The sequence below is a fragment of the Lepidochelys kempii genome, chromosome 1 (genome assembly GCF_965140285.1).
Source record: "Lepidochelys kempii isolate rLepKem1 chromosome 1, rLepKem1.hap1, whole genome shotgun sequence".
Taxonomy (NCBI): Eukaryota; Metazoa; Chordata; order Testudines; family Cheloniidae; genus Lepidochelys; species Lepidochelys kempii.
Genome location: NC_136380.1, coordinates 58,384,951 through 58,403,924, shown reverse-complemented (window position 1 = coordinate 58,403,924; position 18,974 = coordinate 58,384,951). Strand labels below are relative to the sequence as shown.

At 56.0% G+C, this 18,974-nt stretch overlaps 1 protein-coding gene across 3 annotated transcripts in view; it reads left to right on the top strand.

The window, feature by feature from the left end:
* The first annotated feature begins 10,519 nt into the window (after positions 1–10,519).
* Positions 10,520–18,974, top strand: part of CDADC1 (cytidine and dCMP deaminase domain containing 1) — a 31,198-nt gene continuing 22,743 nt past the window's right edge. The window contains exon 1 of one of the 3 annotated variants that reach the window (XM_073343595.2): positions 10,520–10,756. In XM_073343595.2, the coding sequence (XP_073199696.1) occupies positions 10,694–10,756 (63 nt within the window). In that variant the 5' untranslated portion in view covers positions 10,520–10,693. The remainder of the gene's footprint in view (positions 10,757–18,974) is intronic. The other 2 variants (XM_073343605.2, XM_073343615.2) reach the window with 2 other exon arrangements.

Sequence of the window (18,974 nt, the reverse complement as noted above, 5' to 3'; positions counted from 1 at the left end):
CTTACTTGCATCCGGAAGACTGCAAAGTTGGATGTGGCTGGCCACAGATGGGTGGCAGCCTTGTCATTATATAACTTTGATATCCTTTATAAGTCTGGCAAAGCCAATTCTGAATCTCTTCCTCAGTGACCGCATGGGATTCCAGGGATAGATTAAGATGACATGGAGTGGACGGAAACAATTGTTAAAATGTTTTCTCAAATTCATTCCAGTTCAGATGAGTGGGATAAGGAAGTCTGCAAAGCAGTTATGAAAGTTCACAGAATACTCTGTAAATCTCAAAAGGAAGATTTGGATACTGAAGAAGAAAGATTAATACTTGTCACTACAGGTTTTGTAGAGACCTTGCCTAGTAATGAAGAAAGCAAACCACGAGAGTTTCAGGATCCAAATCCTTGGCCAGGAAGACCCAGTGCTCCAGTCTCAGTTCCTATTGACTGGAAAGTCTTACAATGATGTGACAAATATATAGCCCATGTGATTCACTTCCTGGAAGCCGGTTATAGACCAAAGCCGGAAGAGGAAAAGAAGGAAGAATATGAGACTCGGCTATATTTACGGGAGTGGCCCAAGCTTTTCCTTTCAAATGGGGTCTTGTAACAAAAAGCACAATGGAGAGGATATAGGCCAACTGGTAATCCCGTATACACATCGGGATAGAGCACTAGAAGGCATCCATGATGAAATGGGTCATCTTAGGACTGAGAGAACTTTGGAATTAGCTAGAGACTGATTCTACTGCTTTAGTCATTCTAGGCCAATAAAAAGAAAATGCCAAAACTGTGAGCGCTGTAGTGAAAGAAAAGCTCAAGTGGAAAAATCTGCTGAGCTTGTGAACATTAAAGTATATGCTCCCATGTGTTAGGATATAGATATTCAGGCCTGCCTGTAAAGGCCTGTACTTTAAGAATTTAGGTGTATTCTTATCACTTGGCTAGTTAGAGGTATAAAAGAGAGAATCAAAATCACTGTCTGCCAATGTAAGGTCCTTCTCTTACTGTGACAGTCTGGGGCCCTGTTCTTAGGCTAAGGCCTTTGGCATAAGCAGCAGAGGCATAAGCTGGGAAGCGAACGGTCACATCCTCACATTCCAAACTAGTCATATTGAAATAAGGTGCTATTGGGCTGTTAGGCACTATCAGGACAGGATTGTATGCCTATCAGCTCCAGAGAAAGGATGCTATCAAACTAAGTTTCCTTTTACATTTTCTAGGCACTTCCCTGTCTGGCAAGAACTCACTTATCAATACTGGGATGTGAAATCCTCACTTCTGTATTGTCTTGCCATTATAGTTCCCACTTTGCTATTTTTTGTCTGTATAATCTCTGTCTGGTTCTGTGATTGTTCCTGTCTGCTGTATAATTAATTTTGCTGGGTGTAAACTAATTAAGGTGGTGGGATATAATTGGTTACATAATCATGTTACAATATGTTAGGATTGGTTAGTTAAATTTTAGTAGAATGATTGGTTAAGGTATAGCTAAGAATATTACTATATAAATTAGGGGCAAACAGGAAGTAAGTTGGGATTCGGAAATAAGGAAAAGGAACTTGTATTTAAGCTTGCTGGAAGTTTACCCCAATAAACATCGAATTGTTTGCACCTTCGGACTTCGGGTATTGTTGCTCTCTGTTCATGTGAGAAGGACCAGGGAAGTGGGAGAGTGAAGGAATAAGCTCTCTAACACCATGGAACTGGTTTGCATAGATTTTTTTTTTTTTTTTTTATAACCGTAGAGCCAGATGCTTCCAGGACTAAGAATATTCTTGTGGTGACTGATCATTTCACTAAGTATGCTCAGGCTTATCCAACTAAGGATGAGACAGCCGGAACTGTAGCAAGTGTGCTACGGGAAAATTTTATCCTTCACTATGGTTTTCCCCGATGGATCCATAGTGATCAAGGTGCCAACTTTGAATCAGAATTGATTATTGAGTTTTAAGTAAGATTGCTGGAGTAAAATCATGCACAACTCCTTATCCTCCCAGAGGAAATCCAGTGGAGAGGTTTAATCGTACTCTACTGAATATATTAGGCACTCTGGAAGAGCACAAGAAACTTCCTCCAGTTGGTTATGTTAAGCCATTAGTTCATGCCTAAACTGTACCAGAAATGATACTTTTTGATGTTTGGGAGGCAACCTATATTACCTATTGATTTGTGTTTTGGGGATTAAAGCTAGAGGATGACCAGAAGTGACTCATAGGAAATATGTAAGAGATTTACAACACAGACGTTTTGTTACACATATGACCTACCTGCTAAAGAAAGTGATGAAAGATGGGGGTTTTAGGCATTGAAGAAGGGCAATTGAACTCTAGCCCACCTAAAGATTACACAGGTACAGGTGTTCTAAGCAAACCAGCCTGAAAAGAGGGCTCAGGGTGGTGACTAAGTGTGAGAACATAACGTAAGAACGGCCACACTGTGTCAGACCAAAGGTCCATCTAGCCCAATATTCTGTCTTCCAACAGTGGCCAATGCCCGGTGCTTCAGAGGGAATGAACAGACAGTAGCATAGCTAGGGGGGAGCAGGGCAGCGGCCGCTCCCGCACCGAGCAGAAGTGGCGCCTTTTTAATTCTTAGGCGACTTTTAAATTTTTAGTCACCCGGCGGTGCTCCGGGTCTTGGGCGGCAGGTCAGGTGGCACGCCGGGTCTTCAGCAGCACTTTGGCATCGGGTCTTTCAGTCACTCCGATCTTCAGCGGCATTGCGGTGGCGGGGGTGGGGGTGGGGGGGAGGTCGGTCCTTCAGTGCCACCGAAGACCGGAGCGAGTGAAGGACCCGACACCGAAGCGCTGCTGAAGACCCGGAGCACCGCCTGACCCGCCACCCAAGACCTGGAGCGCTGCCGGGTAAGTACTAGCGGGTGGTGCCTTTTTTTTATCTCCGCTCCCCCTGTTTTCTCCACCTGGCTACGCCACTGTGAACAGAAAGGTAATCAAGTGATCCATCCCCTGTCGCTCATTCCCAGTCCCTGGCAAACAGAGGCTCGGGACACCATTCCTGTCCATCCTGGCTAATAGCCATTGATGGACCTATTCTCCATGAATTTATCTAGTTCTTTTTTGAACTCTGTTATCGTCTTAGCCTTCACAACATCCTCTGGCAAGGAGTTCCACAGTTGTGTGAAGAAATACTTCCTTTTGTTTGTTTTAAACTTGTTGCCTATTCATTTCATTTGGTGACCCCCTAGTTCTTGTATTATAAGAAGGAATAAATAACACTTCCTTATTTACTTTCTCCACGCCAGTCATGAGTTTATAGACCTCTATCATATCCCACCTTAGTCTTCTCTTTTCCAAGCTGAAAAGTCCCAGCCATATGAATCTCTCCTCATATGGAAGCTGTTCCAGACTCCTAATAATCTTGTTACCCTTTTCTGTACCTTTTCCAATTCCAACATATATTTTTTGAGATGGGGCAACCACATCTGCATGCAGTATTCAAGATGTGGGCGTACTATGGATTTATATAGAGGCAATATGATATTTTCTGTCTTATCTATCCCTTTCTTCATGATTCTCAACATTCTGTTAGCTTTTTTGACTGCCACTGCACATTGAGTGGATGTTTTCAGAGAACTATCCACCATGACTCCAAATCTCTTTCTTGAATGGTAACAGCTAATTTAGACCTCATCATTTTTTACGTATAGTTGGGATTTTGTTTTCCAATGTGCATTACTTTGAATTTATGAACATTGAGTTTGATCTGCCATTTTGAGCCCTCAGTAACGATCAGTCCATGGATATCTTCAGGAAATACAGTAGAAAGGGGAACTGCAAAAAATAGACTGTCAGGAAAACTAGATGGTGCTGATTCATATAGCCAGCTACCATCAAAATGGTCCAGCAGAATAACCTAAGTAAATAATTACTGTATCAAAAGGTTAATATGTTGTCAACCTATAACGTACTCCTGCATTTTGTATCAGAGAGATTTGAGAGCCAGGTAAACTGCACGGTTTTGGAAGAAACTAAGTCATAGATGGCTACTTTGCAACCAAAAACATCAATGGAGAGATCTAAGAGAAATGCAGCTCACCTGATGAATTAGGCTGAATTCAAAATGGGTTTTCCTAGTACATTTCAACACAGGAAGTTTTAGAAACACACTTTCTGTAATCCATCAGATCAAAAACTGGAGACCATCACCTTGCTTCAGCTGGGTTGAGTGTACCAGTGGTTGTTTTTAAAAGGGGGAAAAGTGCAAGATATGGGACTGACATCTGGGATCTTTGGTTATCTGTTCTGCTCGGCACTCACAGCTGCTGCAAAAGAGATGGAGTGGAATCTGGACTACTTCACAAGCAAGAGAAGTTCCAGCTTTCCAAGACTCTCTGAAACAGAATTCACTGTAGGGGTTCTGCTAAGTAAAACAGGTTCCAGTGGAGAATGTAGGGTTTGGTGATCCATCTGTTAGAGTGGTCACCCAGGGACAAACTGCAGCCCTGAAGAGAGTAGTAAGCTTTCTCTAGGACTCCTGCACTGAAGCACATCTGGGGTCAAGATCTGGGAATGGACTTAGCTTGCCTTTAAGCTGCTGTTTCAGCTGTTTGACAACTAGAAGCTTTGTTGGTCAAATGTAGAAGCAGTGTGCTGTAAGTAAAAGGAATAATAGCTAAGGTATGAATCTATGTATTTCCACAGTGCCAATCAAAGTAGAATTTACATAAGACTCAGATACATTCTGCCAAAAGAACAATGCCCTCCTCCGCTCCCTTGACTTGGTTGTTTTCTGCAAGCTTATTTTTGATAGCCATCTTCCAGAAAGATGTTGCCATACCATTCTGCAGCTCCATTACAGGGACAGGCCTTGTGCAAATGAGTGTTTAGCTTTATATATTAGAGATGACAATATTCAGGCGTATCCTGATCCCTAGTGTTCGAGAATTCCACCGCTCTCTTCCAAGAATACCTATTCATGCCTCTAAAAGGTTCAGCCAGGGAACCAGCAGCTGGAATGCACCTTTTAAATCAGTTTTTGCTGTGGGGCACAATGGAGAAGCAGCTAGTGAGTCATCTTGGTTCAAGTCACGTACGCACTTTTGACAATCCAATCCTGTGCCTAATGATGAATTTAGGACCATAACTGTGAGGACCCAGGTTGGAATATTTTGATTTGGATCAACAAACAACTAGTAATAGGTATCCGTTCCTCAGCATAGCTGAAACACTGGATGAACTTAATAGAGCAACATTTTTCATGAGTGTTGATGTGGTTACAAGATATCACCAGAAGATGGACAAGGCATATTTGGTTTACCCTATGCCTGTTTTTAATATATAGTATCTCCCATTTGGTCTTAACACTACACCTTTCAGAGAGTAAACAACTCAGGGGGATGCTGAAGCTGTATTTGTTAACCTGAATGATTTTATTTGCATCCATAAAGAGTAGCCAGAGCTTTCAGAAATGTTTAGAATGTAATTTTTACGTATGCAGAGGAGTTAATCTTAAAAGATTTGATAGTAAGTGCTGCTTTGCATGGTAGAGAAAGAGGTTTTCGGTAATACTGTTAGTGAAGAAGGATTAGAGCTCTAAAGAGAAGAAATATAAGTGCAATGCAGAACTGCAGGAACGCAGCAAGTTCCTACACTGAAATAGATTTTTATCTGAAATTCCTAAAAGGTTTTGCAGAAATAACTACTTTGATCATATCACCAGAGAGATCTTTGCTTATTCTGCAGCAAATTCTAGTCTTTCAAGGGGTTCAGATGTGATACCTTAAATATACAACTTTAAAGCCATAGAGCCAAATGATCCAGTTCTTTCCATATATGACAGTGGTCTTTGTATTTAGACACCGAAAGGGCTTGACAACCTCTGGCAGGTGGAAGTAGGAAATTTAATCCAAGAGTCCCAGATCCTTGCTCCACTCAGTGTTACAATGCCTAGCCCCTAGGAGGTGGACTCCTAAGCACTAGAGTTTTCAACCCCAGGGTAGGTGTCCAGGCTCCCCATACAATGCAGGGGAAGAGGGGAATGGGAAGAGGAGAGGGGTTTAGGACCCTAAGTGACTGACTTGGTGCACCTCTCTTATTAGCATCCCACCATTCAGGAACCTCAGTTGTGAATCCTCTCCTGGAGTCAGGCCCCTAACAGAGATCAGCCGCTTAGGTAGCGCACGTCCTAGCAATCAAAAATGTCTCTTTCTTTCTGTCTCCTATTCCAGCGTGATACCTCTCATGCTTTCCCTGCATCTCCCTGTGCGAGGCTGTCTCTTGCACAAGCCCTCTGCTGCCACCTACTGCACGGTGGCCTGTGGGTGCTGGCAGGTAACAGGTATTGGTTGTACTCAGAGCACATCTATGGAATCAGGCATCACTGGTAAAATAAGTATTCCCCTGCCTAATCTGAGAATCCTGTTTCTGGGCCTCCAGCATGTCACCTTGAGCTAGGATTCTAAGCAGTTTATTAGCTGTGGGGAGATGTCAGTGCTCACTTATGGAACATAGCACATTTAAAGTGCTCTGAAAGAACCTAACAGTGTAACATTCCAATAAGCCACATATAATACATAAGAGTTTAGAACCACGTCTGTAGCATTCATCATCAGGTGGCAAGCGCCTCTTTTAAGAAGAGACAATTAAAAAGTTTAAGATCTATTTAATTGGTGTGATAAATAGTGGATAGTTTAATTTGACACGTTATACTTCACTTTCTACACTCAACTGCTTACTAGCTCTGAGTTGCCTGGAGGGATCAAAACAGTTTCTATTATTAATATAGGGGTGCAGATTTTCAGTAATACTCTGGGGATTAAATTGAATTTTCTTTTTCAAGGTAGAGAGTGAAATAATAGTTTCACTGACTGCTCCCCTGGACTTCAATAGGAGCAGGCGCAGATCTTGTCTCACTTTGAATTGGATCAATTATTGATAAAGAACAGATGCAGCAATAAGGTCAGATGGTTTGTTAGCACTAACCATCATTTTTTGCTGCACATTTCCCAAGTGCTGTCACATTTGTCTTAGGAAATTAACTTACATTTATTTCTCTGATTTGGGCTCTGTCTGTTACTCATGATATTACTTCAGTAGTTTACTGTGAAGTGTGAAAGTTTGGTTTATTTTAAGACCATATTCTCAACTAAGTACTGTTGTTGTACTTTTATTAAGTAGGTCACATAATGGCAGCTGATAGGTTTGTACAGAGAAGACTGAATTTAAAATTATCTGCCCGGAGAGACAACATCTATAAACAAAACCCCCGACCTGGACTCTCCTGCCCTAAACCAGCAGGCTTGGCCATTTGGCATAGCTAGTCCTCACCTGGAGAGTCCTAAATCATCCATACTACTGAAGTCAATCAGAGTGCAGTATGGGAGGGAGAGGACTGCATGATCGGCCCTTTATTCATTATTAACTCTCAAAACAATAGCCAATTGTTTCTTATAATTTAGTACTTAACTTATAGTTCTTCCTGGTGGTCCTTCCCATCACTACAGAAAACACTTTAAAAGGGACTGGGAGGAGGTTTTTTGTGCCAGCATGAAGTAAGCTGCAGAAATGTGAGAACCATAAGCAAAGAAATAAGAAAACTCAGCATGTACTGTTGTTCCCCAAAATTAAAGTGGATTACTAGGCACATATAGTAAAAATATTTCTTTTTTTAGACTGTCCATTTAATGTTCTATAGGCCATACTCGTTAAAAAAAATCTGGTTTCAGGTGGAAGTGAAGGTAACTATAACAAATTTTTAAAAATATAACAAATGAAAGAAAGGGGAAGTTGATAGCACTGAATATAAATCAGAAGCTAGGACTTGCATAAATATGCTAAGGAAAACAAAGGGACACAAGGTGAAAACTTTGGCCAGTAGAGGTAAGGAGGAGTTTTTTTAAGTATATTAGCAACAAAAAGACCCCTAACAATGGTATTAGTTGATTACTAGAGGGAGATGGTAGAATTACCAGTACTGACGCACAAAAAGCAAAAGTGTTCAATAGATATTTTTGTTTTGTATTTGGGGAAAAAACAGATGATGCAGTCATACCATATGAGAACACACTTTCCATTCCACTCGTACCTCAGGAGGATATTTAATAGCAGCTACTAAAGTTAAACATTTTAAATCAGCAGGTCCAGATAATTGACATCCAACGGTTTTTAAAGAGCTGGCCGATGAGCTTACTGGACCATTAACTCTCATTTTCAATAAGTCTTTGAACAATGGGGAAGTTCGATAACCCAGGTAATTATAGGCCTGTCAGTCTGATGCTGATTCTGGCTGGGCGAGATAATGGAGCTGCTGATACAGTATTTGATTAATAAAGAATTAAAAGGAGGGTAATATAAATAATGCCAATGAAGATGGAAAATAGACCCTGTCAAACTAACTTAATATCTCTTTTTGATTCAATTACAAGTTTGGTTGATAAAGGTAATAGTGTTGATGTAATATGCATAGATTTCTCTAAGGCATTTGCCTGGGTACCACATAACATTTTAAGTAAACTAGAAAGATATAAAATTAACAGGGCACACATTAAATGGATTAAAAGCTGGTTAACAGATAGGTCTCAAAATATAACTGTAAATGGGGGGAATTCTCATTGAATGGGTGTGTTTCTAGTGGGAACCTGTAGGGTGAGTTCTTGGCTCTACGCTATTTCACATTTTTATCAGTGACCTGGGAGAAAACATAAAATCATTGTATGCACCTGACAAAAATTAGGGGAGTGCTAAATAAGGAAGAGGACAGGTCACTGATTCAGAGCAATCGGGATTGCTTGGTGAACTGAGCTCAAGAAAACAGTATGTATTTTAATATGGCTAAACATACACATAGGAAAAAGGAACATAGGCCAACCTTACACAAGGGAGGACTCCTGTCTAGGAAGAAGAGACTCTGAAAAAGATTTTGGTGTCATGGTGGGAATCAGCTGACCATGACCGCTCGCAGTGAGATGTTGTGGCCAAAAGGGCTAATGTATTCTTTGGATTATGTGATGGGGTGTCCACCCCCACAGAGGACTGGAAGGGGTTAATGTGGGCAGGCATGCTATTAACTCCACAGACTGCACCTGGAGGGAAAGCCAGGGAACAAGGATTCATTACCAGCAGGTTCAGCTGTGCAGGAATAGATGAGCTCCTATTAAGCCAGGAAGCTGGTAACAAATGGGGGTTGCTGCTGGGAAAGGGCACTCACTTTTTGGAAGAAGGGAAGTGTGTTGGGGCCTATAAAGAGATTTGGCCCATGGTTACTCCCTGGGATGAGGGAGCAGAGAGGCTGGCAAACCCCAGAGAGTGAGTGGAGTGATGGGATAGGAAGCAGCTCATAGAGTAAGTAGCAAGGTTGGGGACTGAGCAGCCTTTGGCTGTTGGGTTGACACCCTGGACTGGAACCCAGAGTAGAGAGCAGGCCCAGGTTCCCCTACCCACCACTGGGGAAGTGGCACCAGCAGGGCAGTGAACAAAAGAGACTGTCTAAGTCACCATGGGAGTGACAGAGGATTTGAGGGACCTGAACCCCAGAAGGGGGAAACACATAACAGGCTTCATGAGTCACGAAGAGGACACTGTGGTTCCTGGAGTGAGAGAGGGGCTGTAGACCATAAGAACAGTCATACTGGGTCAGACCAAAGCTCCATCTATCCCAGTATCTTGTCTTCTAACAGTGGCCAATGCCAGGTGCCCCAGAGGAAATGAACAGAACAGGTAATCATCAAGTGATCCATCCCCTGCCACCCATTCCCAGGTTCTGGCAAAGAAAGACTTGGGCCACCATCCCTGCTCATCCTGGTTAACAGCCATTGATGGACCTATCCTCCATGAAATTATCTAGTTCTTTTTTGAACCCTGTTTATAGTCTTGGCTTCCACAACATCCTCTGGCAAAGAGTTCCACAGGTTGACTGTGAGTTGTGTGAAAAATTTCTTCCTTTTGTTTTAAAACCTGCTGCCTATTAATTTCATTCGTGGCCCCTAGTTCCTGTGTTATGGAAGGAGTAAATAACACGTCCCTATTTACTTTCTCCACCCCAATCATGACTTTATAGACCGCTATCATATCCCTCCTTAGTCATCTCTTTCCAGGCTGAAAAGGTCCAGTCTTATTAATCTCTCCTCATGCGGAAGCCGTGCCATACCCCAGAAGGGTGGGTGTTGTGTGCAATGGCTGAACTGTGACAGGGCAGCACTGGAGTGCCGGGGTACAGCCGAGAGCCAGGCGGTGGGGAAGAGCCTGTGGGCGGTGTCGGGGGGCAGCACATGGGGAGAGTTTGGTGACAGCGGCTGCACGGAAGGGCGGGCACAGAGCTGCGCCGTTTGCAGGGCTAGGTATTGCCCGCAGCTCGCCAGCCTGGGGCCACGCGCGGCTGAGGGGAGCCGCCAGAAACCATCAACCACCCGATTCCCACAGCGCCCCCAGCCCGCCTGCTCCGCCAGGCCCCGCCCCCGCCCAGCCAAGCCCAGCAAAGGAGGCTCAGTGGAGTGACATCACCCCCCCGCCCCCGCGACCCAGCCGGCCCCGCCCCTTCGCGGAGAAGGCCCTGGCTGCGTCATGGCGTCACGCGGGGCGCCCGCTGGAGCTGCTGACGCAAGAGCTCGCGCCGCGCTAGCTCGTTGGCGGGGGTTTGCGGCCACAGCAGCGATGTGGGGCGGAGCCGAGTCGCCGGAGCCCGGCGAGCCGCTAGTGGGTGGGTGACGCCAGCGGGACCGATGCAAAGTGCGGGGGGTCCCGGCGATGGACAAGTGGCGGCCGGGCGGAGATCGCGCACCGCGGGCACCCAGACCGACAGCGTCTCAGGTGGGGGCCCCTCCTCCCCCCTCCTCCCCCCCGGCACCCAGACCGACAGCGTCTCAGGTGGGGGCCCCTTCCCCCCTCCTCCCCCCCCGGCACCCAGACCGACAGCGTCTCAGGTGGGCGCCCCTTCTCCCCCCTCCCCCCCCCCCCCGGCACCCAGACCGACAGCGTCTCAGGTGGGCGCCCCTTCTCCCCCTCCCCCCCCCCCCCCGGCACCCAGACCGACAGCGTCTCAGGTGGGCGCCCCTTCTCCCCCCCTCCCCCCCCCCGGCACCCAGACCGACAGCGTCTCAGGTGGGCGCCCTTCTCCCCCCTCCCCCCCCATCCGGCACCCAGACCGACAGCGTCTCAGGTGGGCGCCCCTTCCCCCCCCCCCCCCCCCGGCACCCAGACCGACAGCGTCTCAGGTGGGCGCCCCTTCTCCCCCCTCCTCCCCCCCCCGGCACCCAGACCGACAGCGTCTCAGGTGGGGGCCCCTTCTCCCCCCTCCCCCCCCCGGCACCCAGACCGACAGCGTCTCAGGTGGGCGCCCCTTCTCCCCCCTCCCCCCCCATCCGGCACCCAGACGACAGCGTCTCAGGTGGGCGCCCCTTCTCCCCCCTCCCCCCCCATCCGGCACCCAGACCGACAGCGTCTCAGGTGGGCGCCCCTTCTCCCCCCTCCTCCCCCCCCCCGGCACCCAGACCGACAGCGTCCTCAGGTGGGCGCCCCTTCTCCCCCCTCCTCCCCCCCCCGGCACCCAGACCGACAGCGTCTCAGGTGGGGGCCCCTTCCCCCCCCCCCGGCACCCAGACCGACAGCGTCTCAGGTGGGGGCCCCTTCCCCCCCCCCCGGCACCCAGACCGACAGCGTCTCAGGTGGGGGCCCCTTCCCCCCCCCCGGCACCCAGACCGACAGCGTCTCAGGTGGGGCGCCCCTTCTTCTCTCCCCCTCGCCCCCCTCTCCCGGCACCCAGACCGACAGCGTCTCAGGTGGGGGCCCCTTCTCCCCCCCTCCCCCCCCCCGGCACCCAGACGGACAGCGTCTCAGGTGGGCGCCCCTTCTTCCCCCTCCCCCCCCATCCGGCACCCAGACCGACAGCGTCTCAGGTGGGCGCCCCTTCTCCCCCCTCCCCCCCCCATCCGGCACCCAGACCGACAGCGTCTCAGGTGGGCGCCCCTTCTCCCCCCTCCCCCCCCATCCGGCACCCAGACCGACAGGCGTCTCAGGTGGGCGCCCCCTTCTCCCCCCTCCCCCCCCATCCGGCACCCAGACCGACAGCGTCTCAGGTGGGCGCCCCTTCTCCCCCCCTCCCCCCCCATCCGGCACCCAGACCGACAGCGTCTCAGGTGGGCGCCCCTTCTCCCCCTCCCCCCCCATCCGGCACCCAGACCGACAGCGTCTCAGGTGGGCGCCCCTTCTCCCCCCTCCCCCCCCCATCCGGCACCCAGACCGACAGCGTCTCAGGTGGGCGCCCCTTATTCTCCCCCTCGCCCCCCTCTCCCGGCACCCAGACCGACAGCGTCTCAGGTGGGCGCCCCTTCTCCCCCCTCCCCCCCCCGGCACCCAGACCGACAGCGTCTCAGGTGGGGGCCCCTTCTCCCCCCTACCCCCCCCCCCGGCACCCAGACCGACAGCGTCTCAGGTGGGCGCCCCTTCTTCTCCCCCCTCGCCCCCCCCTCTCCCGGCACCCAGCCGACAGCGTCTCAGGTGGGGGCCCCTTCTCCCCCCTCCCCCCCCCCGGCACCACCAGACCGACAGCGTCTCAGGTGGGCGCCCCTTCTCCCCCCTCCCCCCCCCGGCACCCAGGACCGACAGCGTCTCAGGTGGGCGCCCCTTCTTCCCCCTTCCCCCCCCCCGGCACCCAGACCGACAGCGTCTCAGGTGGGCGCCCCTTCTCCCCCCCCATCCAGCACCCAGACCGACAGCGTCTCAGGTGGGCGCCCCTTCTCCCCCCTCCCCCCCCATCCGGCACCCAGACCGACAGCGTCTCAGGTGGGCGCCCCTTCTCCCCCCTCCCCCCCATCCGGCACCCAGACCGACAGCGTCTCAGGTGGGCGCCCCTTCTCCCCCCTCCCCCCCCCGGCACCCAGACCGACAGCGTCTCAGGTGGGCGCCCCTTCTCCCCCCTCCCCCCCTCCGGCACCCAGACCGACAGCGTCTCAGGTGGGGGCCCCTTTCCCCCCCCCCTCCGGCACCCAGACCGACAGCGTCTCAGGTGGGGGCCCCTTTCCCCTCCTCCCCTCCGGCACCCAGACCGACAGCGTCTCAGGTGGGGGCCCCTTTCCCCTCCTCCCTCCGGCACCCAGACCGACAGCGTCTCAGGTGGGGGGCCCCTTTCCCCTCCTCCCCTCCGGCACCCAGACCGACAGCGTCTCAGGTGGGGGCCCCTTTCCCCTCCTCCCCTCCGGCACCCAGACCGACAGCGTCTCAGGTGGGGGCCCCTCCTCCCCCCCGGCACCCAGACCGACAGCGTCTCAGGTGGGGGCCCCTCCTCCCCCCCGGCACCCAGACCGACAGCGTCTCAGGTGGGGGGCCCCTCCTCCCCCCCGGCACCCAGACCGACAGCGTCTCAGGTGGGGGCCCCTCCTCCCCCCCCGGCACCCAGACCGACAGCGTCTCAGGTGGGGGCCCCTCCTCCCCCCCCGGCACCCAGACCGACAGCGTCTCAGGTGGGGGCCCCTCCTCCCCCCCCGGCACCCAGACCGACAGCGTCTCAGGTGGGGGCCCCTCCTCCCCCCGGCACCCAGACCGACAGCGTCTCAGGTGGGGGCCCCCTCCTCCCCCCGGCACCCAGACCGACAGCGTCTCAGGTGGGGGCCCCTCCTCCCCCCCGGCACCCAGACCGACAGCGTCTCTGGTGGGGGCCCCTCCTCCCCCCCGGCACCCAGACCGACAGCGTCTCTGGTGGGCGCTCCTTCCCCCCCCCCCCGGCACCCAGACCGACAGCGTCTCTGGTGGGCGCCCCTTCCCCCCCCCCCCGGCACCCAGACCGACAGCGTCTCTGGTGGGGGCCCCTTCTTCTCCCCCGGCACCCAGACCGACAGCGTCTCAGGTGGGGGCCCCTTTCTTCTCCCCCGGCACCCAGACCGACAGCGTCTCAGGTGGGGGCCCCTTCTTCTCCCCGGCACCCAGACCGACATCGTCTCAGGTGGGGGCCCCTTCTTCTCCCCCGGCACCCAGACCGACAGCGTCTCTGGTGGGCGCCCCTTCTTCTCCCCCGGCACCCAGACCGACAGCGTCTCTGGTGGGCGCCCCTTCTTCTCCCCCGGCACCCAGACCGACAGCGTCTCTGGTGGGCGCCCCTTCTCTCCCCCCCCCCCCGGCACCCAGACCGACAGCGTCTCTGTGGGCGCCCCTTCCCCCCCCCCCCCCCGGCACCCAGACCGACAGCGTCTCTGGTGGGCGCCGCTTCCCCCCCCCCCCCCCGGCACCCAGACCGACAGCGTCTCTGGTGGGCGCCCCTTCCCCCCCCCCCCCCCCGGCACCCAGACCGACAGCGTCTGTGCTGGGCGCGCCCTTCCCCCCCCCCCCCGGCACCCAGACCGACAGCGTCTCTGGTGGGCGCCCCTTCCCCCCCCCCCCCCCCGGCACCCAGACCGACAGCGTCTCTGGTGGGCGCCCCTTCCCCCCCCCCCCCCCGGCACCCAGACCGACAGCGTCTCTGGTGGGCGCCCCTTCCCCCCCCCCCCCCGGCACCCAGACCGAACAGCGTCTCAGGTCGGGGCCCCTTGCCCCCCCCCCCCGGCACCCCAGACCGACAGCGTCTCAGGTCGGGGCCCCTTCCCCCCCCCCCCCCCCCGGCACCCAGACCGACAGCGTCTCAGGTGGGGGCCCCTTCTTCTCCCCCGGCACCCAGACCGACAGCGTCTCAGGTGGGGGCCCCTTCTTCTCCCCCGGCACCCAGACCGACAGCGTCTCAGGTGGGGGCCCCTTCTTCTCCCCCGGCACCCAGACCGACAGCGTCTCTGGTGGGCGCCCCTTCTTCTCCCCCGGCACCCAGACCGACAGCGGTCTCTGGTGGGCGCCCCTTCTTCTCCCCCGGCACCCAGACCGACAGCGTCTCTGGTGGGCGCCCCTTCTCTCCCCCCCCCCCCCGGCACCCAGACCGACAGCGTCTCTGGTGGGCGCCCCTTCCCCCCCCCCCCCCCCGGCACCCAGACCGACAGCGTCTCTGGTGGGCGCCGCTTCCCCCCCCCCCCCCCCCCCGGCACCCAGACCGACAGCGTCTCTGGTGGGCGCCCCTTCCCCCCCCCCCCGGCACCCAGACCGACAGCGTCTGTGCTGGGCGCCCCTTCCCCCCCCCCCCCCCGGCACCCAGACCGACAGCGTCTCAGGTGGGGGCCCCTTCTTCTCCCCCGGCACCCAGACCGACAGCGTCTCAGGTGGGGGCCCCTTCTTCTCCCCCGGCACCCAGACCGACAGCGTCTCAGGTGGGGGCCCCTTCTTCTCCCCCGGCACCCAGACCGACAGCGTCTCTGGTGGGCGCCCCTTCTTCTCCCCCGGCACCCAGGACCGACAGCGTCTCTGGTGGGCGCCCCTTCTTCTCCCCCGGCACCCAGACCGACAGCGGTCTCTGGTGGGCGCCCCTTCTCTCCCCCCCCCCCCGGCACCCAGACCGACAGCGTCTCTGGTGGGCGCCCCTTCCCCCCCCCCCCCCCGGCACCCAGACCGACAGCGTCTCTGGTGGGCGCCGCTTCCCCCCCCCCCCCCCGGCACCCAGGACCGACAGCGTCTCTGGTGGGCGCCCCTTCCCCCCCCCCCCCGGCACCCAGACCGACAGCGTCTGTGCTGGGCGCCCCTTCCCCCCCCCCCCCCGGCACCCAGACCGACAGCGTCTCTGGTGGGCGCCCCTTCCCCCCCCCCCCCCCCCCGGCACCCAGACCGACAGCGTCTCTGGTGGGCGCCCCTTCCCCCCCCCCCCCCCCCCGGCACCCAGACCGACAGCGTCTCTGGTGGGCGCCCCTTCCCCCCCCCCCCCGGCACCCAGACCGACAGCGTCTCAGGTCGGGGCCCCTTCCCCCCCCCCCCCCGGCACCCAGACCGACAGCGTCTCAGGTCGGGGCCCCTTCCCCCCCCCCCCCCGGCACCCAGACCGACAGCGTCTCAGGTCGGGGCCCCTTCCCCCCCCCCCCCCCGGCACCCAGACCGACAGCGTCTCAGGTCGGGGCCCCTTCCCCCCCCCCCCCCCGGCACCCAGACCGACAGCGTCTCAGGTCGGGGCCCCTTCTTCTCCCCCGGCACCCAGACCGACAGCGTCTCAGGTCGGGGCCCCTTCTTCTCCCCCGGCACCCAGACCGACAGCGTCTCAGGTCGGGGCCCCTTCTTCTCCCCCGGCACCCAGACCGACAGCGTCTCAGGTCGGGGCCCCTTCTTCTCCCCCGGCACCCAGACCGACAGCGTCTCAGGTCGGGGCCCCTTCTTCTCCCCCGGCACCCAGACCGACAGCGTCTCAGGTCGGGGCCCCTTCTTCTCCCCCGGCACCCAGACCGACAGCGTCTCAGGTCGGGGCCCCTTCTTCTCCCCCGGCACCCAGACCGACAGCGTCTCAGGTCGGGGCCCCTTCTTCTCCCCCGGCACCCAGACCGACAGCGTCTCAGGTCGGGGCCCCTTCTTCTCCCCCGGCACCCAGACCGACAGCGTCTCAGGTGGGGCGCCCCTTCTTCTCCCCCGGCACCCAGACCGACAGCGTCTCAGGTGGGCGCCCCTTCTTCTCCCCCGGCACCCAGACCGACAGCGTCTCAGGTGGGCGCCCCTTCTTCTCCCCCGGCACCCAGACCGACAGCGTCTCCGGTGGGCGCCCCTTCTTCTCCCCCGGCACCCAGACCGACAGCGTCTCTGGTGGGCGCCCCTTCTTTTCCCCCGGCACCCAGACCGACAGCGTCTCTGGTGGGCGCCCCTTCCCCCCCCCCCCCCCCGGCACCCAGACCGACAGCGTCTCTGGTGGGCGCTCCTTCCCCCCCCCCCCCGCCCCCGCACCCAGACCGACAGCGTCTCTGGTGGGCGCCCCTTCCCCCCCCCCCCCCGGCACCCAGACCGACAGCGTCTCTGGTGGGCGCCCCTTCCCCCCCCCCCCGGCACCCAGACCGACAGCGTCTCAGGTGGGCGCCCCTCCTTCCCCCCCGGCACCCAGACCGACAGCGTCTCAGGTGGGGGCCCCTTCTCCCCCCTCCCCCCCCCCGGCACCCAGACCGACAGCGACTCAGGTGGGCGCCCCTTCTTCCCCCCCCCTCCCCGGCACCCAGACCGACAGCGTCTCTGGTGGGCGCCCCTTCTTCTCCCCCGGCACCCAGACCGACAGCGTCTCTGGTGGGCGCCCCTTCTTTTCCCCCGGCACCCAGACCGACAGCGTCTCTGGTGGGCGCCCCTTCTTCTCCCCCGGCACCCAGACCGACAGCGTCTCTGGTGGGCGCCCCTTCTTCTCCCCCGGCACCCAGACCGACAGCGTCTCTGGTGGGCGCCCCTTCTTCTCCCCCGGCACCCAGACCGACAGCGTCTCTGGTGGGCGCCCCTTCTTTTCCCCCGGCACCCAGACCGACAGCGTCTCTGGTGGGCGCCCCTTCTTTTCCCCCGGCACCCAGACCGACAGCGTCTCTGGTGGGCGCCCCTTCCCCCCCCCCCCGGCACCCAGACCGACAGCGTCTCTGGTGGGCGCCCCTTCCCCCCCCCCCCGGCACCCAGACCGACAGCGTCTCTGGTGGGCGCTCCTTCCCCCCCCCCCCCCGGCACCCAGACCGACAGCGTCTCTGGTGGGCGCCCCTTCCCCCCCCCCCGGCACCCAGACCGACAGCGTCTCAGGTGGGCGCCCCTCCTTCCCCCCCGGCACCCAGACCGACAGCGTCTCAGGTGGGGGCCCCTTCTCCCCCCTCCCCCCCCCGGCACCCAGACCGACAGCGTCTCAGGTGGGGGCCCCTTCTCCCCCCTCCCCCCCCCGGCACCCAGACCGACAGCGACTCAGGTGGGCGCCCCTTCTTCCCCCCCCCTCCCCGGCACCCAGACCGACAGCGACTGAGGTGGGCGCCCCTTCTTCCCCCCCCCCTCCCCGGCACCCAGACCGACAGCGTCTCAGGTGGAGGTCCCTTCTCCTCCTCCCCCCCCCCCCCCCGGCACCCAGACCGACAGCGTCTCTGGTGGGCGCCCCTTCTCCTCCTCCCCCCCCCCCCCCCCCGGCACCCAGACCGACAGCGTCTCTGGTGGGCGCCCCTTCTCCTCCTCCCCCCCCCCCCCCCCGGCACCCAGACCGACAGCGTCTCTGGTGGGCGCCCCTTCTCCCCCCCCCCCTCCCCGGCACCCAGACCGACAGCGTCTCAGGTGGGCGCCCCTTCTCCCCCTCCCCCCCCAACTGCACCCAGACCGACAGCGTCTCAGGTGGGCGTCCCTTTTCCCCCCCCCTCCGGCACCCAGACCGACAGCGTCTCAGGTGGGGGCCCCTTCTCTGTCTCCCCCCGGCACCCAGACCGACTGTCTCAGGGCCCAAATAGAGGTTTTGCAAAATAATCTTGCAAGAGTGGTATGAAATTCTAACTGAAACTAACTTTGATTAGCTTCAAATTTTCCCTCACAGTGTTTGTGACCCAAATGTAGCAGGGGGAATAAGGTATATGTGCAGACTGCCCATGAATACCACACTTATGTTGCCTGAGCACCATGGGAAATAAAGATGGTGCTGCTAAAGCTCTGCTTGAGAAGAGAACCATTCTCCCTTCTGCTTGAATTCCTCCCAGAAACCCAGTCCTTATGGTGGGTACAGATGGGAAGAAAACCCTCTATCCAGCCTTGGTTCTTTCTGCTGGTGTAAACTCTGGGAGTTTAATAACAAGCTTCTGTTTTCCTTGCTGTTGAGTAATACTGAAATGGAGGATAGTGTTACTTCCTGGATGACATTTTATGATGACTCAAAGCTTGGCTCCTATCCATTCCCGAGACTAATACTCTAGCCAAGAACTGCCCTTTGACACTGCTTTTGCCGAGTCTTGTAGTGGGGATGAGATCAACATCCCCAGGATTATTTGGGAGGACGATGGTGCTTTGATACACCTGCAAAGTTCTCTTTTAATAAATATACATTGGCAGCAGTTAAAAAAGAAAAGTGGCTTGATTTTTCAAAGGTTCTGAACTCTTGCAACTGACATTAACTTCAGTGGGTTGCACGTGTTCAGCACCTCTGAAAATCAGGTCACAATATGTTTGTTTAAGGTCCACCTTAACAGATATTTGGGGTTGCCTTTCAAACATATAATAC